At 41.2% G+C, this 22971-nt stretch overlaps 1 protein-coding gene across 2 annotated transcripts in view; it reads right to left on the bottom strand.

Annotated features, from left to right (window-relative positions):
• BTBD7 (BTB domain containing 7) overlaps nt 1-22155 on the bottom strand; it is a 51354-nt gene extending 29199 nt beyond the window's left edge. The window contains exons 1-2 of one of the 2 annotated variants that reach the window (XM_085225527.1): nt 21980-22155; nt 4068-4253 (exon numbers count right to left, since the gene is read on the bottom strand). In XM_085225527.1, the coding sequence (XP_085081653.1) occupies nt 4068-4149 (82 nt within the window). In that variant the 5' untranslated portion in view covers nt 4150-4253; nt 21980-22155. The remainder of the gene's footprint in view (nt 1-4067; nt 4254-21979) is intronic. The other variant, XM_085225528.1, reaches the window with a different exon arrangement.
• Nucleotides 22156-22971: the final 816 nt, after the last annotated feature.

A 22971-nucleotide genomic window follows, 5' to 3' on the forward strand; every position in this document is an offset into this window, starting at 1 on the left:
CCCAAATTTTAACAACAAAATAGAAATCCTGTGCATTATCAAGTAATGCTGAAAGTTAAAACATAAAATGGACTCCTTTCAGAGAGTAGTTGCCAGTTTGTGTTTGAGCTCCGTTTAAGACAAGAGGGAACACCTAAACCTTACTGTTATCAAAGATTTGCTTTGAATGGTGCATTACACAATTAAAAGAATGCACATAAATTCTTCCTCAGTGTTCATTTACATGTAAATCATATTGTAATCTAAACATGTAAAAAAAAAAATATATATATATATATATCTTTCCCTCCCAACATTATCTGATTGCACATCTGACCTGATCTACTAGAACTTTCGCTGATGCTTCAATGCTAGCAGCACATACAACACCACACTGTTACTAAAACTGAATTTTTATTAAAGTAGTTAAAAAGAAGTGTGACTCATTACAGGGCTATTTTCTCGTTTAATTTCCAGATTTTTCACTGAAACCAGATGGAAGACTCAGACTTTACAGGGAGGGAAAAAAAAAAAAAACGTACAAACCAACAACTTCCAGACAATGTAAGAAAATAAGACATTTGCAAATGGTATAAATAACATTGTAATTGATTTTGATCAAAATATATTCGTCAAATTCTCTGTTGGCAACATTCAATAGTTTTTTTTTTTTTCCTTCTAATAAACTTGAGCAATTTTATTATTTGTTCACTTTTTGAAGTTTTTAAGATTAAAGCATGTGCAACCACCACACAGTTTGTGTGGTATTCTGCATGTTTCAGCCACATCTCTCTGGTCCGTATGTTTCAGTCAGATCTGATGTGATGCTACTTGCAGTGATGTTATGGGTCAGCCACTTAAAGTATAGATGGTGCTCTTAGTTACCACATTATATTCCAACTTCATGAAAGTATTTGAAATAACAGGAGCAATTCAAAGTTGTATTTGAGAACATGGCAAATCTAGCAAGTTAAGATTTCAGTAGATAGTCTTCTTTCTTAAGCCTCAATAATTTTAAGTTATAGACTGACTTTTAAATCAATTTAAGTAAAACTCCCCCAGATCACCCCAATGTAGTAGACTTACAATTCATTTATTAGTGAAAGTTTGGGGAAGTAGCCTTCGTGACTTTGAGGAAAGACCATTTTAGTCACGCTACATTAAATTTTGCTCAATCAAGCAACGTGTCGTTAACCACTGAAATTTCAAGACATTCAGATCAATTTAAAGGAATATACCAGTAACTCGGAACTGCTTTGTCAAAGAGATCATACTGTAAAACCCACCATAAACACTCTCTCCACATGATATACTAGATATTACAATAGAAATGAGGAGAATCAGTTTCCTGTTGAGATGAGCCTAGAATTTCTGCTCCACTGAAAGAGTATGGATTACATTTCACAATGGAAGTGTAACTACACTTCAAACATTCTGTAATGATCCTGTTCTGAGGAACAGCTCATTATTAAGTATTTTGGATTCCAACAGTGAATCTGAATATGTACAATATTCCCTTACATTCTGCTGAACAAGAACTAGGACACCAGAAGTCTCAATTTCTCCTCCCTGAAGGCTGCCATCAAGTATTACTTACGCTCAAACCACCTTAAGATGCTACAATACCACTCAAACCTTTGCATACATCAGGATACATTCAGGATTTCACTTCAGAATTACTGCAAACAGCACTATTAACCCCTACAATTAGATAAAGCACTGCTGCTAATACAGCTGTCACCACAGCTGCTTTTTGCCAGAAGCAGAAGAGATGCATCAGCACAGTCTTTCCAGTACTTCAATAACTGGTGATTCAGTATCTGTCAAGAATGCTCTGAATCTTCCTGGCCTACCTGCATTCCTTCAGAAGGCAGGATTAGAATTAGGAAGTAAAAATTTACTGCCCACTACTATAATAAAAGGTAGCAATCTATTAAGTGTTATTAAAAAGCCCCTACATCATACTTAGTTTTGAACAGATAATACTTACAAGAAACAGATGACTCCCAAGAGAAACTACAATGAATAACAGGATTTGTCTAGTCCTTCGCATGCCAACACGTTTATTTTTAAATACAGCTCTATAATTAGTTTTTAACATCTTGAACAGATGTACCGCCCTAGAAAATGGTGTGAAATCTGAATGCTGTAGACAAACAGCAAGAGATTAACTAGTAAGCTTTTCCTAAAACTGAAATATTGATGCACTTTGAGCTCTTACAACACCAGTTCTCATATTTCCAGTCCTGCTTTTGGGCAGTAAGCAGATCTAGTGCCTACTGCATAGAGAAAAATCTGAAAAAGTTCATGTAGAGAAAAAGCATGGTTATTCTCACAAGCAATTAAAATCTCAGCCAATTTTAGGACAAAACTATTTTCTATTGAGAACTACAACAAACCAGCTATTCAAACATGAAAAAGCCAATGACCACAAAGCAGGACAATGGGATACTTGCCAATGTTACATAAAGAGTAGTTACTTTACTAGGGCACCGTAGCATCAGAAAATTTCCATGAAGAATTTTTGTTTTATTATTTTAATAAATCAGAACACTCATTTTTCATTTTGTTCATTTTGTTTTCCTAAAAGGAAACAACAACATGCTCTTAGACCTTTATCAAAAAAAGACTCAACTCCTATAGATCTGTAACCTGCTGAGAAGTTGCTTTGTGAAATACTAAATAATAGGTTTCTATCTGGGATTTAATACTGAGGAACATTACCAAAAGCTTCCACGTACAGACAAATTTGCTATGGGACTTAACAAAACCTTTGGAACTTTCCCCTCTTAAGAGCTGTTTGGACCTGCATTGGATTTCTCTTCAATACAAAGGCAGATCAAAACTTCAATGATAGTCTTGGCTGTGATTTTAGAAATAATGTATGTAAAAATTGGGACAAATACTTTACTACTCTTAGTTACGATACGCTGAAGATAAATAAAGCCTTAAGTTCTTCCTTGACACAGCATAAGCACACATATGCAGTTTTTTGTCCAGAGCAGAAGTTTTCATATAAAATAAATATAAAATAGCTTATGTGCTGTCCTCTACTCAGATCTCTAAAAGTTTAGAATGATACAAAGGCTGAGATGATAAAACAAGTTACAAAGCGAGTAAATTTCTCTCTGCTAAGGATGTCACTGTTCTTTCAGTGGTGATTAAGAAGAGTCAGTGCATATTTTTAAGTACTGATTCACTGTTGCAAGGCAAGACATAAAGGAGAAAAGCGTTTATAAAGTATTTATGTTATTTACAACAAAGATCATTCTTCAGGCTGCCAGGGTGGGTTTTTTTTGTTTTACTTTTAAAAAAAGATTGTCTTTTGAAATAGCGCCTTTTAGATTCATCACTGAACTATTCATTATTTATATCATGACAGTACTGAGATCTACACTGAAGCCTTTTTGTGCTAGACTGAGCAGCATATAAAGTTGGTAGCTGCCCCAGTTATGACTGGGATGAGTAAGTAATTTCTTAAGAGCTCTGTGAAGCTCCTAGTTAAGCAGAACCCTTCCTTTTTTCCTAAGGTGGTTAGGAAAATAAGCAACACTCCTCTCCTCATCCCAACTTCCACGAACAGGAGAAGGGTAGAAAAAGTTGTCTTTAAGATTGCCAGTTACTTTAACAGGTTTACTACAGAGGAACCTTTCTGGTAATAAGTCATCTCCTCTCCTCCTACAAACATTACCAATACTACCGGGAGTACTGAGGATCAGGAGTTTTCTGTGCTTAGAGAACATTGCACAGAACATCTGAGGAAGAATGAAAAATCACAGGTACAGCTAACAGACAGCAACTGCTCTCTGAACTTGTTAGTCTTCCCTCTATGACTGAATTATCTAAAAGCACTTATTTATAAGTAATCTGACATCTGTTTACTAGCAACTGGCAGATCAACTTATTGCCTACGTAGGCTAAACAGATATTGCACAGTACCAAATTTCACGCACTACTAAGCTTGAGCAGATACAAGCTGATGACCTAGAAAATTAGAACTGCATAGTGCCACTGCAAGAAATTAAGATACAGTACATACACAATCCAGCAACCCATTTACACAAGCAACAAAATAACTGAGAAGTTACCTATGAATGTCTGTTGTGCCTGTGAATTTCCCCCTACCCTTGGGGAACATGAGTGAGGGTAGTTAGATGCATTAGCACCCATTTTCTTCAGTCACTCAGGCATTCCGCCTGCTGGCTCTTCAATGTATAATCCCATAATCCTTTATAAGTCTTCAGTCCCAGATCCAGCATTTTGTTCCTCCATTTCTGAAAAACAAAACCAAGAAGTTACTTTGTTTTAATATTACACATTCTGAATGAAACAAACTCAGCCTCCAGCACATATAAAGTGAGGTTTTATTTTAAAGATTATTTAATCCTTCCAACAAAAAGCTAAATTCAAAAGATATGTTTTGCCTGAATTCTGTAATTTCCAAATAATTGGCAATGGAGCACCATCAATCTGAACTAAGAACAGGATTGTTGTCAAGCTTTTAGCTAACAAGATTTCAAAGCAGGAGATGGTCTAGACTGAACTTGCTCCTTTAACTATACCAAGGTAGACGCATTTATACATTGTTATAAAAAAAAGTTCAAACATTCTGACTGAAAAAGTGGAATAAGCCTATATCTTTGAGGGTTACACCATCAGTACTGCTTTCAGGTGAACTTGGATTTCTCACTGGCCACATTTCTCTTTCAGTTTTCTTTTCAAGTCAGAACTTGTGCCTAAGAAATAGGTAAATAATAATGAGAAAGTAATAATTTGCTCATTATCTAGATTTTAACTATTCTTTTATTAGGCAATTGAAAATAGGAAGTCAGTGCTGAAGTAACTTGAACAAAGACTTGTGTCACATATACAAAACAAGTACTTTCTAATTTCTTATATTAACTGTGATAAAACACTGATACTACAGAAGTAAAAACTATCACTGAAAAGCACCCTTTCAATCAACTGAACACATACACCCCAACCAGAACACAAATGTACAGATTAGGAAGAGAAATATTGAGAGAATCTGAAAGTTCTTAGTATAGGCTCAATTCCCTTTAGATTTAATAGCTAAATTCCACCATGGTGGTACAGGTGTTGCCACACCTCCTGTACGCTACCAAATGTCTCCATGCACCTCCAGTTTGCCAAACTGCACAGCTACATTCCATGCAAGAGCAGTGTTTCAAGGAAGCTGCAGCACTGTACCTTGTCTCTTCTCCCTGCCTTAATAATTCATTTATTTCTGGCATGAGCTCAGAAGTGGGAGTTTTCGTTCTTCTGGAGGGGTGAGATATGATGCTAATTAGAAGCACACCTGGCATCTCAGACACAAATGCAGCATGAAGAAAAGATCATGAGTAGCAGAAAGTGATAGGCCAGGAGAGGCTGTAGATTGCTCTAAGCATGGGGTGGAGTCAAAACAAGCATCATGGGACTTGAGGGTTGTTTACATGAAGAGAAAGGGTTTAGACGTGATATTGGCATAGGAGTGATGCATTATCAAGTACAACGGGGTGCATTATTTGCCAGCTATCTGCTGCCTAAGAACAACGTTCCCAGGAGGCCACATGGTATTTCTGTGGTCAGCAAGTATTTTCAGAACAGAACCACAATGCCTCACACTAGACATGACGTACAGGCAGGATCCCTACTGTGAAAGGGTTTACAGTCCAGATCTGCCTCACAAAGCTGTAGCCTGTTACTGCTATCTGAATTCCACAAAGGCAGAAGACAATCCCAACAGTACAGCAGTTCTACCAGCATTGCACGTTGACAACTGCAGACCAACCACAGGCTTGCGGAAGCAGGAAGTGGGAGCTCCTGTATCTAGTTAGGTGCCAACTGCTTACGGCCTGGTACTTCTGGCCTTGTCTGTAAGCAGATTCAGTTCACAGGTTGAGAAAAATAAAATGCCTTTCTCCTGGCATAGTAAGATTGTTCAGTATGAAATTGGAACCAGAACATACACAGAATCATAGAAACACCAAGATTGGAAAAGACCTACAAGATCATCCAGTCCAACCACGTATCACCAATAGTTCTTACTAAACCATATCCCTCAACACAACGTCCAAACATTCCTTGAACATCTCCAGGGTCGGTGACTCCACCACCTCCCTGTGCAGCCCATTCCAGTGCCTGACCACTCTTTCAGAGAAGTAGTATTTCCTAAAGTCCAGCCTAAATCTCCCTTGGCACAGCCTGAAGCCATTCCCTCTAGTCCTATCACCAGCTATGTGAGAGAATAGGCCGACCCCCAGCTCACTACAACCTCCCTTCAGGTAGTTATGGAGAGCAATAAGGTCTCCCCTGAGCCTCCTCTTCTCCAGACTGAACAATCCCAGCTCCTTCAGCCGCTCCTCATAAGGCCTGCACTCCAGAGCCCTCACCAGCTTTGTCACCCTTCTTAGAACCTGCTCCAGGGCCTCAATGTCTTTCTTGTGAGGGGCCCAAAAATGAAACAGTACTCAAGGTGCGGCCTCACCAGAGCTGAGGGCAGGGGGACAATCACTGCCCTGTTCCTGCTGGCAACACCGTTCCTGATGCAAGCCAGGACGCCATTGGCCTTCTTGGCCACCTGGGCACACTGCTGGCTCATGTTCAGCCGAGCATCAATCAATACCCCCAGGACCACTTCCTTTATGCAGTCTTCCAGCCACTCTGCCCCAAGCCTGTAGCATTGCCAGGGGCCGTGGCCAAAGTGCAGGACCCGGCATTTGGCCTTGTTGAACCTCATCCCATTGGCTTCAGTCCAGCTGTCCAGATCCCTCTGCAGGGCCTCACAACCCCCACGCAGATCTACACTTCCAGCCAACTTGGTGTCATTTGCAAACTTACTGAGGGTGCACTCAGTGCCCTCATCACAAAGTGGACAACATCAGCAAATCCCTGCAAACACAAGCTGTAGGATCAGTTCAGTCTTATTCATACTTCTCTCCTCCCTCCTGTACAGAAATAAGCTAGTTCTTCTAGAACGATGATACTCATACAGACGCAGACCTCTTCTCTATAAATGAGAATTCTCACAGATTTAAGGAAAACCACACAGAAAAGACTTCATCAGAGCAGCAACTCACCCAGCCGATATGTATACCCACATAGATTATGTTGTGTAGAATCTACATCCATTCCCATATGAAATTAGTTGCATTTAATACAAGATTTGTTGAGATAAGAGTAGCCTTTCAGTTCCAACTCCAACTGTCTTACAAATAAGGGCAGGTATGCTGGGTATATAGCTCAACAGCTTCCCTTTTCTCAGCTAAAATTGGACTTGGTTCATTTGGAAGGAGTCCTGGAATAAAGCCATTGCCATTCTATTTCCTGCTTCAGTGTTCAGCTGTGATGTGATAACTTGTCCATTAAATGGACAAAAAAAAAGTTAACGCTTCTCTTCCTAGCATGGTAAAGAGCCTAGGAGGTAAAACAAAAACTTTTTTCCTTTTTCATTTTCTTTTTGACTGCCAAACATTCAATATATGCAAATAAGTCTCAGGTTTGAAGTTAATATTTTACATCTGCTTTCATTGACTCTACCCAAAAGATGGACAAAGATCACAATCAAGAAATAGACAGTACAATCTGATACTATTAGTGTTTTGTAAACTGAGGCACTGAATACCTATCTCAATTCCTCAAAAGTGTGAACACCAGGAACAGCTCTTAGAACATCCAGTATATAAAACAATGTTATGTAAGGGCTTACCACAAGAGTCACACACTACACCCAGGACTATATCATATAGAATGAATTCACCCACTAAATTTCAAATACGCAATTTTACAAAATGAAGGACAACGTAAAAATAGTGATAAAGCTGTATAAATGTAAAGATATAAATGTAAAAATATACATAAGTAAGTGATATACATACATGTACATCATATACATTTGTAAGCAAGAAGAAAAACCAAACATATTCGGTTCCAGGGAAGAAGGAATGAATGTATTTCAGCAAAACAGGCACTACTGTCAGTCATTCTGCTAATTTACATATGCCAAAATTTCTTGTGCCTCCTTTCGAATCTAATTGTGTACTGCACACACACACGCCTGGATGTTGGAAGACTTCCCAGAGTATTTTGTACCTTGAACTCAAGCAAATCCTAGTTAGAAGCATATTGTGTCCTATGGCTTCAAAGTGATCATAGCATAATCCCACTAGTCTTTCACCTCCTTATGCTGCAGAAAATTCAGTCTTTGTACAAGGGAGATTTTGAACAACTGAAATGTTGAAGGACTGGTTGTCCATAGTCTGACACACATGCAAATCCATACAGAATCCTGTTTGATGTCTATTTTCAAACTGGTCAAGCAATCAACCTTTGCCGTTACAAAAAATATACAGATGACAGTGAGAGTAGCTGATACATCTGAAAGATTTTACTGTGGTTTAGTACTGTACAAAAACAAGGAACAGATATTGTTCATTATTTGAGACTAGAAAATTATTACTTACCAAATAGAAAAGAAAAAAATCTACTAAGCAAAACACCAGAACTTAAGCCACATCAGCAGTTACATGCACAAAAAGGCAAGAAAAAGCAGATTGCAAAAGCAATTGCACTGGATGTTCTTTGTATCAAATCATGCATTCCAGCTACCACAGAGAACCCTTCATTAAAGCGAGTATGAATTTTAAAGCACTTGCTTTTTCATAAAGTACTATGCATGCATACCCAAGTAAGGAGAAGTAGTCCTAGCCTTTTATTTCCTATCTATCCAGACTCAGTGCTGAGCTTTAGAAAAAAAATAATATAACCTGTGCTACTTTTCAGCATGTCCTCTGGCGAACTGGAGCAAAAGTTAGAATAATTATATTCAAATAAAGTATAAAGGCATGGAGCCTTGGACATACGCACACCCTAGAGAAAAAAGAAAACTTTGAGAAGCATGTTAGCAGTTGTAAACACAGGAAAAAAAAGCTACCTTTTCAGTACTATCTTTATGGTGTTCAAAGTAGACTTTTTACGATCAGCAAAGCAATTCAGAGCACAATATGGTTGGGTCACATCCCAGAAACAATTAAGTTACGTCATCTGCAGGTAGCAACAGGTCAGACTATGAACAGAGATATTGGACATCAACACACTGTATTCAGAGGGATATCAAAGATGTTCCAGCACTTAAAACAACATAGACTAACCAAATCACACTAGTATAACACCACATGTAACAGGAAATTCCTCCCAAGCGAATTAAATTTTTTTTTTTATATTTATATATATGATCTCTATACATCACTGGTCCTTCCAGTTGGTTGCAAGCACCTACCAGTTTGCTGCAAGCCTATTCTGACTGATGATATTCTCACTGCAGACTTCCATAAGTTCAATTCAAAATGCTTCTTTTAGCAAAATCAGCAAGAACTCAGTCTCTTGAAGTAAAATAACTGCTTGTATTCTTAAAAGACTTCCAACTTTTAGAAATTCACTTGAAAGGAACACTAGCGCAATTCAGACCAGAATAAAGTTAAAGATAAAAAAAAAATCAAAAATCCCATTCATCAGATCTTTATCAACATCACTGAACAGAGTAATTAGGTATAAACACGCCTATTTACAGAGAAAGTTAGAAGAATTTGTTTTAGCCCATCTAGAATAACTGCATGTTACTCTGACATAACATCATGTTACGCTTTGAGGAATCTAAACGACTTTCAAAATATGTACGGTGAACAACTTTTTTATTTTTAAAGAGAAGGAAGTAAACAGATTAAGCTTTATCACATCTACCCAAGTTCTAGATAGCATCAAAGTATCTTCCAGCTGCCTGTCGTTCAGAGCAGCAATACGCATGAAAAGTATCCTCAGTCACCTACTCTGGGAGAGACTTCTTCCTCCACAGAAAAGGCAGCAGTGGAACAAAGGTAAAAATCTTTATGCGTTGCATTTCAAAATGTTTTTATTCAAGTAGCCGATCTGTCAGTGGCATTGGTGCTCTTTGTGAGAAACAGCAGGTAACCTGTGCAGTTTTCACAATTTATAGTTCTTTTCTTTTGTTCTTTGAGACTTCCCCATAAAGATCCTTGTTCCATTCAGAAAGGGAATTCCTTCTCTTGCTCGAGCTGTGACCCACTTAGAACACAAGATGCTGTTTTAAATTAGCAAGTCTACTAAGGCAGGGAAATCTTGGCTCAAACCCCCACCATATGGAAGATCCGTCTCCAGATTTCAGCGCTGCTGCCTCACATCAAGTACCATCTCAGTGGGATATACCCTGCAGTCCCCTCCTACTGGAGATGTTTTCCCTCTTTTCCAAGTCCAATTATTTCACAGAGAGCCATTCACTCTGAATGAGCATCTGGGAGCTTCCTGTACATAACAGTGCCTATAAATCCAACTCACAGTTCACATTCAGTACAATTCCTCTGAGAGTACAAGATTACTAATAAGGCCACCTGAAACACTATGCTCTGCTTCTATCTACTTTGATAAAACAAGCAAGCAGCACCTGTCTTTTTTACAATTTGTCATTTTCATTTTGCCTTCAAAAACAGCACTCTTTTGATCACAGCCTATGTTCCCTCATTAAATCCCACAGTTTTACCAGGAACAGAAGCCTCTGGTGATGACTCTACCTTTGGTTTGCCAAACAATAACTCCAGATCACAAAGGAGACTGAAAATCTTGGACCCACATACCAGTTGGCCTTCCAATGCAAACAGACTCCATTCTTAAGTCACTTCACAGGTTGTCTCTATAGTCTTATTTTGGTTGCAGTCAACACACGATCCTACTGGTCAGCCACTGTACAGTTACAGTTTCTTCTTGCACTATTTATGCTGCTGACAACCATTAAAGACATCATTCCTCACTCCTTCAGTGCTTCTGCATTATCATATTCCTTCCTGCACATGCCTTTATGAGATATTTGGTGACACAATCTCAAGTACTTCCACTGCAGTCTTTCTCCTGTGACCAAAAATGCCACTCACAAAATTACCATGAATTCAAAAGAATTTCCTCTACATTCATCTCAATGTACTCTCATTACTTTGTTCTGAGAGCCATCCTTCCTGCGTATCTTTTTGTTCTTACACAGCAGCATGCTTCCCCTGTACAGCTTTTGCTTTTTGATAAAACAGAGGTTTGTAGCACCAATTGCTAACACCATTTCTTATGCTTTTAGGGACTAATGGATTCACTTAATTACAATACAAAAGCTGGAAGATGGAACACAAGAACCTGGTAAAAAAAAACCTCAAAAAGTAATTGAGTCTAGTCCATTTGATGGCATGCATCAGGTATTTTGTTAAAAAAGCATTCATTTTTTCTTGTTCAGGAAAGGATTAAAGCACAGTTGTAAAACTGCCATTTCAACTGCAGCTTAAGTAGAGTTTCTACAGTAATAGTTACAAGCCACAACAAGTATCAGATCCAGCCAAAACAGCCTCATTCTTGATTCAAAACACACAAGATGATGTACATGAAAATAAATAAGGTGGTTCACTGATACTGTGGTTCCACACACATTTCTTCAGCAGCACTCACCTCAGCTACTATTGCCATCTTCACAGAATCACAGAATTGTAGGGGTTGGAAGGGCCCTCTAGAGATCATCGAGACCAACCCCCCTGCCAAAGCAGGTTCCCTACACCAGGTCGCACAGGTAGGCGTCCAGGCGAGACTTGAATATCTCCAGAGAAGGAGACTCCACAACCTCCCTGGGCAGCCTGTTCCAGTGCTCCGTCACCCTCACCGTGAAGAAGTTCTTACGCTCATTCGTGCGAAACTTCCTATGCTGCAGCTTATGTCCGTTTCCCCTCGTCCTGTCTCCACGTACCACTGAAAAGAGACTGGCCTCACCACTATGGCCGCCACACCTCAGATATTTATAAACCTGATCAGGTCCCCTCTCAGTCTTCTTTTCTCAAGGCTAAACAGACCCAGTTCACTCAGCCTTTCTTCATAGGGGAGATGCTCCAAGCCCTTCACCATCTTTGTGGCCCTCCGCTGGACTCTTTCCAAGAGATCCCTGTCTTTTTTGTACCGGGAGCCCAGAACTGGACACAGTACTCCAGATGAGGCCTTACCAGGGCAGAGTAGAGGGGGAGGATCACCTCCCTCGACCTGCTGGACACGCTCTTCTTAATGCACCCCAGAATGCCATTGGCCTTTTTGGCCACGAGGGCACACTGCTGGCTCATGGCCAACCTGTCGTCCACCAGGACGCCTAGGTCCCTCTCTGCAGAGCTCCTCTCCAGCAGCTCATCCCCCAGCCTGTATTGGTGCATGCAATTATTCCTCCCTAGGTGTAAGATCCTACACTTGCTTTGTTGAACCTCATCTGGTTTCTTACTGCCCAGCTCTCCAGCCTGTCCAGGTCTCGCTGAATGGCAGCACAGCCTTCAGGCGTGTCAGCCAATCCTCCCAACTTCGTATCAGCAGCAAACTTGCTGAGGGTGGCCACTATCCACTCATCAAGGTCATTGATGAAGATGTTGAACAAGACTGGACCCAGCACAGACCCCGGGGGGACACCACTGGTTACAGGTCTCCAGCCAGACTCTGCACCACCACTGCGCTCTGCCAGTCAGCCAGTTCTCAACCCACCTCACTGTCCACTCATTTATCCCACACTTCCTCAGCTTTGTTATAAGGATGTCGTGGGAGACAGTATCAAATGCCTTTCTAAAATCTTCATGAAGCTTCTCCGTTTTGTCAGCAACCAAATAAGAGAAATCTCTTCTAGGGGGTTCTCCTCCCCAGCATGGCAAGTTCCTTGGACAAGCTTTCTGAACAATCAAAATACCGTCATAGGAGGTAAGAAGAGCAAGAAGTAATCAGAAGGCTTCCTGCTCCCCATAGCTAAACATAACATCCAGTTTGACTAATACTCCATTGGCACAACCTTCAAAAATAAGCATTCCCAATCCCATGCGCTCATTCCTATAGCAGAATTGTCCCCTTCTCATCCTGGCAAACATTTTTGAAGCAACATAACCCACACCAGGGACCTGACAGGACCATGTTTGTTTTTGATCCTCTGCTGCAGCTGCAAGTAGCTCTGCCCTTCAAGTACAGCTCTGCCACTTGTCCCCATTCAGTCATCTGTCACTCTAAATTTAAACATCTTAATGAAAGCAGTTACAAGAATACTTCTTTTTTTTCCTAACTACATAGCTCTTAAGAAATTAGAAGGAAGAAAGATTTCCCTCAAGTTGTCTGCAAACCTAGGGCAAAACTAGCAGAAAATGGTGAGGTATGCAGTGCTGACTACTGCAAGGACTCACTATGAAAGTGCTTCATTTATAAAATGTCAATCATCAAGCTGGTTGAACCACAACTTCTCCTTTGGCCTGTACTTCTTTTGTTCTGTACCTGTACAGTTTGTTCTTCTCAGCTAGGCTGTGGTTAATAGCCCTTCAGGTAGCAACCATTATTGAAGATGTCCCATTGAGGGGGACAGGGCAGCATTTATTCCAAGGTCCCCCTGCCCTCAGATCTTGACACCCACATGATCCAGCACTACCTCTGAAATCAAGCAAACAAGGAGCCATACCTTCCCTCACCCTTCTGCTCCAGTCAAGTGGTTTCCCTGCTTCCCTTCAAACGGGGCTTACCTGATGCCAGAACAAATCATTTCAGATGGCTGATCCATCACACAACTACCTCAGGGAGCGACAAGCAGTGCAGAATTTAAAAAAAAAAAAAGTTCTGCAAGTCTGTCTGATAGTCAGCCACAACTGTAACACGACACAGCTATCAATACAATAGCAAACAATTGCTATTATGCTGCCTCACAGCTATGCAAAGCTCTGTCCTCACAGTCATTGATTTAATTCTCTGGCTTCAGGCTCAGTCTCCACAAGTGACTCGCCTGGCCCCGCTGCACAGTCAGAACCCTCCCCTGTTTCCAAGGCTCAGGTTTTGGCATTACCATGCTACCTCTTCTCCCACTTCTTTACAACCCATGGCAGCCTCTTCCACGTCTAGACTACACATTGAAGCAGGCAGCAATATAAAGATGAGTTAATTACTGCATAAATACTGGGTACAGTTCATCTGAGAGCTTGTCAGCTGCTTACAGACTAATGATGCTTTGGGGAAGTCTGATATTCCAGGTCAAGCCCACAAGCTATTTTAATTTCTTTTTTCCCCTCCCTAGATATTTTTCAAGTATCAAAACACAACTTAGGTGGTGATCTCACACCCGTTTGTACAAATCACAATACAAGTATTGCTCACAGGTACAGGCATTAAGATGGCAGTTACAAGAGGTTGTATGTTTTTTGTTTAACTATTTGTTAAAGCAAACTTGCCCTTTGAGCACTCTGCTGATATGCCTTAACTCTTCTCTCTCCTTTCATAAAAACTAAACTTTTAAGCTGCCCTAGAAGATCACAAAAGTAAGATTCTCCTAAAAAATGAATCAGAAAATATAGAAAAGCAAAACTGCTGGTGTGTACTCAGAGGAGGTATTTCATTAAAACAACCTTTTATTCTTCATCTCATTTTACGAGAAAGTTCACCCTTTTTTCCTGGATACTACTATTCCTGCATATTCAAATTAAGAAGTACAGAAAGAAGAGCCTTTGCCAGCGCATGCTACACTTATCAAACATTCTTCAGTTCTTCCCACATTTGAAGATTTCATCAGTATATCAAAAAAAAAAAAAAAGCAGTAGCAGTCTTACTTCCAACTGTACCCAAATGACTATTCTAATCAACTGTCAACATACGTACCTTGTACATACACATCTATCTATACAGATATATATAGAAAAAAAACAAATTACATTTCCTTCCAAATTTAAACCACAGATGAAACTCAAATTCACAAGATGTTTAAATAAGCATTCTCAAGACTGCTGAGAATCACCAAAGTCTTAATACGCTTCAGCCTTGATGAAGATAAAACCTAGTCATAAGGTGTCATTTTCTAAGTTAGCTCTTCAGAAAAATAAAGTTGGGAGCTAAAATAAATCAGAATGAGGGGAGGAGGTAAGCAGAGTAGAAATGGAAAGATCCCTAAGGTTGATAGAGGAGAAGTACATCATCACAAGCCTGTTACTCCAGACTGGTAATTTTTGAGCCAATAATGAAATGTGTAACTTACACACTAACAGAATTACTTTAGATATTCTCAAAGAAACTAAACCATCTTGATAAACACACAGCAAGGCCAAACAAACAGTATTTTCCTTAAAATGGAAGCCTTAAGCAGTACAGACAGGTCTTTTGGAAAGTCTGATTTAGGACTATAGTTCTGAGTATTACTGCTTGAACCTTGTAATTCAAGCCTGAAAAGCAGCTTAATAAAGAGCCCAGGTTACAGCAAGAATTTAATTTTCTTTTTTAAGTTTAAATTCAATTACTTAAAGCAGCAGCTGTTTTGATCCAGTGCAGAAACATATCTGAGTCACTTCACCAAGAATTACCAAGTCTCCAGGTTCACATCTTCAACTACAAAGCACCATTATAGAGGGGATAATCTTGTACTGTATAACAGCCTTAGTAAACTAAAAAGTTATTCTGGTATTTCAAGTCCAAATGTATGTTTCCAAAAGCATTCAATAAAGAACTAAAACCTGCAGATTCAATGATCAAGAAGCAGCAGGTACATTGTCTGAGCCAATCTATGTCATGTTTTCAAAAGAGAGAAAATTGTCTTAAATGTCACCTTTGATTTAAAAACTTAGAATTTCACATCTCAACTCTGCTAAGGCACTAAACACACATTCCTATCCAAAGTTTAGATAAGCTAAGTACTCAAAACTTGCACAGAAAATAAAGCACAGAAGAGACAGAGACACTTATTACATGTGGGCTGGGGTGAGCACTGGGGGGAGACTTACCATAACACTGAACAGCAGCTCCTAATTTCCTCACGTACATTCCTCTGTAGACACTACGGTGCTTGCATTCAGTTTAGCAGTGCCAAATGTAGCCTTTCAGGTGGTGAGGAATACAGACACAGCTTAGATTCCTCCTTAATCGGTATCAAGGCCATAACTATACTGAATAATACAAACTCTCAGTGCACATTTTGTCAACTCACCATTTTTCTGCCATGCCAGTGCCTGAAGCACAATAAATCTATCTTAAAAGTCTTCCTGCAAATACCTGTAGCAGTTTGTAATGAGCTATCTCCAACTTAAAATGAAACTGTAAGGATTTTGATTTTATGTCTTTCAACTGCAACCACTACTACAATTACTTAAAAAAAAAAATAATAATAATCCAGGAACCTATAAACTTGAAAAATCTCTATAACGTGGACAGAGGTATTTATTTCACATCTTCAGACATCTGAAACTGAGATGCCCATTACAGGATAGGCTAAGGTATAAGGCATCAACCTTTAACACAATTCTGTATGTGATCAGCCTTTTTTTTTTTTTTTTTTAACGGAAAATAGAAAGTTTCACTTTGTGCATGTCTATAACCCTCCCTTCTCCAAAGGAAATCACAGAATCTGGATTGAAAAGGACCATAATGATCATCTACTTTCAACCCCCCCTACTATGTGCAGGGTCACCAACCACCAGACCAGGCTGCCCAGAGCCACATTCAGCCTAGCCTTGAATGCATCCAGGGATGGGGCATCTACAACCTCTCTGAGCAACCCGTTCCAGTGAAATGCTCTGGTCATCCAGCTAAATATCACAAGCAGGTTCTGAAGTAGTTTGCCTTCGACATATTTTAAGAAAGCAAACATCTGAGTAGATGAGAAATCCTCTAAATGCTTCCAATTGTATAAAGAGCTTCAGCACAGACTCCTATTAAAAAAATACAGAATCTACACAGATGAGCACTATAATCCTAGCATCAGGAAGGCTTCAAAGAGGGCTTGCATCTTCTTTGACAAAGTCAAAGAGCATGAAAGCGACAGCAAACCTGGTTCTTTAGTTCCAGCAGCCAAGGAACCTCTTTTATCACCTATCCACATTAAGAATCACTCCGAAAAACAAAAAGCAGAGAATCAAAAGGGTAAGAATAATAAGGTAGGTGATATTTTCTGGGCTTGTGCTAACTGGTTTCTGATCAGATTTATTAATTTAAAAGATTTTTTCTTCAGCTCCCAAGCAGCTTCCAATTTTAGTGTCAGGAAAATAATATGAAAAGGAACTTTAATCAATTATACTGATTATTGTAAAAGCAATTAGAATAACCTACCCATCACTGAAGTGTTTTACATATTTCACTACAGTAAAGACACTCTGTGTAGCAAATGATAAGCAAAGCAGCATTCCAATTTCTTCCTACTGCAAAGTAGTCTACCAAGTCATTCATAAAACACTGACCTATATGCGAAGAGGTGCAACTTTCCTATGGTATCATGCTTTCATAAGACAGATATTCTTGCTCCTTGTATTCCAAACTTTAATTCAAATCTCAGCACTGGATTGTAAGAAAGGAGTCCTCTCACAAAATGCGTAACTAGAAGATCAAGCAATAGCCATTAAATTGTTCCAAGTAAACCTTTTCTGTTTGTCATATTTCCCATCGCAGAAGCATGAAGTGGCTTTACAGTGCAACAACTTTAACTAACTTTGGACAAGGCTTCCACGTTAGAGCAGGATCTCACATGCTCTTAAGTAGCTTGATCCATGCCTAAAATACTTCCCAGTGGAAGATGGTTAAGACTTGAAATGATGAAGAACATCAGGAAAGGGAGATTCATCTTAAAAGCCCCAAGTCTTTTAATCCCATATCAAAGAGGGCAGTTAAGGTCTAGCACTAACAGCAGCACTAGAAAGAGATTCTTGAGATTAAAACAAAAATCTACTGTTTGTAATATCAAATAGCGTTGTCAGTCCAGTACAGGTAAGAAAAGCAAAGAAGCACAGATAAAATATCCCATCCCTCATATACAGGAACAACTGAACAGTGAAGTATGAACACTATACAGAACACAAAGCGAGAACCCAGACAATATTTGTGCACGAAGATCAAACAGGACTTACCAAGCAAATGGACACATGGATAACAGGTAGTATTTGAACATCAAATTTGAAAAACAAAACAAGATCTCCTGAAAATACTTCTGAAACTTAAGAAACCAATCTGGAAAAATATTACCCTTGACTGTCACCCATCCAATTTTCCCCTCCACACTCATCATACTAAGGGTTGTTTCTACCTAATCAGGTTTGACTGCTGTTAAAATATTTTGGATGTTAAATCACTCTGGTAAAACATGGTAATTCCTATTTTCCATTTAGAGAAATAATTTAAATCTACAGACATCAGAAAAACTTCAGCAGGCTGAGAAGTGATCTGAAAGCTCACAAGTTCCACAAGCTGTTGAAGTACACAGCGCTGCGTGGCATAATGTTCTACAGCACTTGCACACAATGAAGTAAGCAAATTGGATTTAGATCTGAGTATCTAGTTACACACGTACTTCAACCCAACATGCCTGAGGCACAGTCCCACTACCACATTACCTACCTGGCCTTGCCTCTACACCATGGAAACAAGCAAGCTTTCCACAGAAATATGATGCCCCAGATCTAGGGCCTTATCTAAAGCTGTTTTGTATTTTAGTCGTTTATTTTTCAGATATCAGTTTCAGAATGAAGCCCTGTAAACAGCTTCACCAATGCAGCTGAAGAGACTGCCGGAAGCAGGAAAAAGCGGCTGTGGACAAACGTTTGAGCTAAACATGTAGAACCTCACACGCATCCCAAAAAAACAAGAAAGTGCTCTGCTCTAGTCCCCAGGACAAGAAATTGGGAACATACAGATCACCCTGGTTGCAGGTAGCATCTCTGACATGACCACCTCATGCCGGAACACTGGAAATGAACAAGAAACAGAAACAACAACAAAGCAAAAGACAGGAAATAACAACATATTGAAAATGATGCTAAAGCTGCTCAGAACTTTAGACAATAAGCTACAAAATGTCTCGTATAAACCACCATCGGCATTCAACTCCTTCCCATCCATTTTTCTTCTTGCCCATTTCTGCTCTCACCAAGACTGTGAGGGCTGACTGTCTATGGTTTACATAAAACACTTCAGATCTCCTAGCACCCATTCATTATGCAGAAGACATCATTACAACTGGCATCCTGCTTGGGAGATGTGCAGGACAGACTAAATAGGCACAAAAACTAAGACCAGTGAACTCTGCATCCGCAGTCCCTTCATACCATAATTTAGGCACACTGGTAAGCAACAAAGGACATAATGCTCTAAAAATCTATAGTTGCTTCTACTCAAAGATACACTAATAAGCCTCATTCTTGAAAGAGCTTGGGTAATGAAACCGAGATATAGTAATTATATGACTCACTGGAAACTTAGATCTGAACAAGGATTCCCAGTCTGCACTAGAAGTCTGCACAACAGGTTTTCTAGTCCTGTTGTTTGAGAAAGTGTTACAAGTCAGTGATCTAATAATAGATACAAAAATTAATGTAAATACGTTCAGAAACAAGACTGAACCTAGAAGTTTTCTATCAGGATTTGCCACAAGAGCACTCAGATTTTTATCAGTAGTAAGAACACTTATTTCTTCTTCAGAAGGTGGACTGCATGTAGTTCACGTTATTCCATGTGGGACGTCCATAGGATGTTGTGTCTTTTTGATTCTGCAAGGCAGCCACAATTGCCTCTGTCATCACTGTGGGGCTATCAAAGCACATCTGCTTTTTCTTATACATGGTTCAACACATCAGGACCACACACTAGTACAGCACCAGGGTTAGCCAGCATTACTCATCCTGCTACAGCCAGGCACAGGACTACATACAAGCTACCACAGCACCATTGCAACCTGCAAAGGAGGACAGAGGAAGACACTATCAAAGCCACTGGGTTAGTTACCATCAGTAACTATCAGACAGGTGTAAACCTGATACCAGGTATGCAGCAACTTGAAAAGCTTCTTTCAAAGCCAAGCTCCCTGTTTTGTTAGTCTATTCATCAAGCTCTGACAGCTCCATTGAATTATATTCAAACAGCTGCCTGCAAAGGCAGCAAATTGTACTCTAGTTAAAGAATGAGCAATGTGCCTCCATAACGAAAAGTTCTGAGCATCCCAGACAAGCTTAAAAACCAGGATAAAAAAAAAAGAAATAAAAATGCAATGACAAGTTCACACAAGTCTTCCAGGAACACTTATAAAAATAATTCTTTCATGTATGACTCTTTGCAAATAAGTCAATGCCAACTATAAGCATTACAACACTACTGTATCTATGACTCAGCAAGGAATCTAGAAGTATGAAGAAAGCTCCCCTCACATTATTAGGACAAAATGATTTTAAAAAACCAGCAGTTAGAATAATGCCACAAAAAGCTAACCAAGATGATTCATGTATGTGCTCCTTGTATGCTTAAACACACCAAATTAGATCAGAGAATCAAGCTCATTCATATACTGGCTTGGTTGAAAGCAAGAAAAACAATGGTTAGCACAGCCGAGCCAAAACATAAAGTATTCAATACTTTCTTCCCCCTTACCTACAAAGAAGAGAAACAGATACTGGCTGTACATTCTACGAGAAACATTCACCTCTATTTCTGAGATGACCTGAATGCAGTTCAGCTGTGGAAGTCTAACTAACCTGAACAAAAACAGACAGTAATCGGCAGCTTAATACTGTAACTGAAGAAACAAGCTGTATTCACCAAGACATAGATTCACGTGTAAGAATGAACCGATGTGAAGTTTATACAAAGTTATTAGATGTAATAAAGTAGCAAGTTCTTACAAGGATCGCTTACATTGCCATTGATCAACTAAGACAACTTAGCATAAGTCATTCCGTGAAGGGGGAGAACATCACAAGCCATACCTTTACAGTACATTATCTTCATTTTAAACTATACAGTCAACAAAGCCTGCATACTACTAAATAAGAGACACTTGTTCCACACCCAAAGGAGAGCAGGAAGAAGGAAATATTTGTCCTGCTTTCTTAAATCAAAAGGCTCAAGTAGAGAGGGATCTAAACAGGAATCCCCTTCCTCACAAAAAGCAGCACATTAACATGGAGAAATGGAGAACGTGGTCTAAGGTTCACTCTGAAGCCATAAAGAAGACTCAGAAGAATAGTTCTCCTCAACATCTTTCAGACAATGCCGGTGAAGCTTTAAGTCACAGAGCTGCTCAGAGCCTCAACAAAGTTATAAGCACTGAAATTTTTACACTCAAAATTCTATTTTTATTTCCCTCTATTCTAAAAGGGAGCAGAGCATGCAATATGTGGTAAAACCTGAAGTGACCACATCTCAACGGCGCATCTGCCAAATGCTTCAGATGTGTGTATTATGTTACACTGACTTGGAGCAAATCGTCAAGCAACGCTGCATTCTCAGGGCTAAATTCTCACACAAAGTAAACGCGTAAATCATGGCCTCAATAAGCATTTTGTGACCTTTCCACTGTATTTCATATTAGCTCTTCACTTGTGTGTCCTCTTTCACCCGATGGCCTCAGAAGAGATGTTAGGGGCGAGCAAGCGGAGGCACGAACCCACACAGGACCCTATCCCACTCGCAGCAGGAATATTCCAGAGGCACAGCGCACCGAGCCCTGCAAGTTTCCTCAGGAACAACACAGGAACGGGAGCAGGACGCGAAGGGCTGAGCCGGGCGAGACAGCGGGGAAACCCCGGCGCGGGTCCGGGAGCCGCTGGGGCACGGCTGCCGTCGGACCGAGTTCCGCACTCCAACACCGCGGGGCCCGAACCCGTACGGCGGCGGCAGCGCCGCTCAGGAGCGGCCTTAGGGCCGGACCCCCGCGCTCCAGCCCGGGGCTACCCGCGGGCCAAGTCCGCCCCGCTCGCTGGCTCGCACGGCTACGAGAAGGGCCGCTTCCCCCACAGCGAGGACCCCGCGGGCCCGCACAGCGCGACGAGGCAGCCTCGGGGAAAGCCCGACCGTGGCCGGAGCGCGGCGCTACGTCCCGGCCCCGGGAGCCCCCGCTGGGGGGTGATCGGCGATCTCACCTCGTGCCCTCCCCCACCGTGACACCGAGCTCGGCCCTCCTCCCTGCCCGCCTACCCTCGCGCGGCTCCCCGCGGCACCTCACCTCCGGCAGCCGTTCGCGGCCGCCATCCTCCCCGCTCAGCGCCACCCGCTCCCTCCCGGCCCCGCTCCGGCCGCCGCCATTTTGATTCAGAGCCCCTGCCTCGGCCGGGCAGGGGGAGCGGGCACGGCGCACGCGCGGCAGCGCTGCGGAGCCCGGGCCACGTGGTCCGCGGGAGGGGTGGGGTTGAGGGGGGGCAGCGCCTGGGTAGGGCGGTCGTGGTGGTGGGGCCGAACGAGGTGCCGTTGGGCTGCGCTTGCCCTGTTGCGGCTGTGGTGCGGGGAGAAAGGGGAGGGCGGCGGTGCCCCGTGCTACTCTCTGCTGACGGGGATGCTACGTGTGGGGCGTGAAGACCCGCGCAAAACCACCAGAAGACGTTATTTGGGGAGCTCACGCGGGTTCCATTCAGCCCCTGCTTCTGGTCATGGCTTGGCACGCGGCAGAATGGAGCGTGGTGGGCCGCGGTGCTGTGACGGGAAGCAGTGGCCCGGTTTGGGGAGACACGTTTCTTTCCTTTCAGCAGCCCTTTCCCCGCGTCTGCAGATGTAGCTTCGGTTGGTTGGCGGGTTTTGTGCGTTGGTTGTAAGGTACACCGGTGGAGGTGGTTTATCAGCACGCGTTCTTTGTCCTCAAGACTTCCTTAAGCTGCTTATATAAGTGTGAGCTTTGCTCTTCGTGCTTCCAAACTGCTGTGAGCTCATTACAGGCAGACCACAGATTCCAGCTTTATTGTTCACGCTTAAACATATAATAACCCAGAAGTAAACGTGTGCTGCTTTCCCTCTTCCTTCTTCCTCCCAGCATTGTGAATTAGCATTTCGCACACCTGAGTGACAGAAAGTGTTAGTAGTGAAAGGGTTTGTGGCTTTTCTCCACCACACTTGCTACTTTTTCTTGGAATAAAGGTGCACCTGGACTGTTGTGTTCAAAATATATCAGCCACTCTTCCTGTAAGATCACTGTTTTCTGAACCAGAGAACGTGACTAATAATACA

This window comes from Meleagris gallopavo, chromosome 5 (assembly GCF_905368555.1).
Source record: "Meleagris gallopavo chromosome 5, MGAL_WU_HG_1.1, whole genome shotgun sequence".
Classification (NCBI taxonomy): domain Eukaryota; kingdom Metazoa; phylum Chordata; class Aves; order Galliformes; family Phasianidae; genus Meleagris; species Meleagris gallopavo.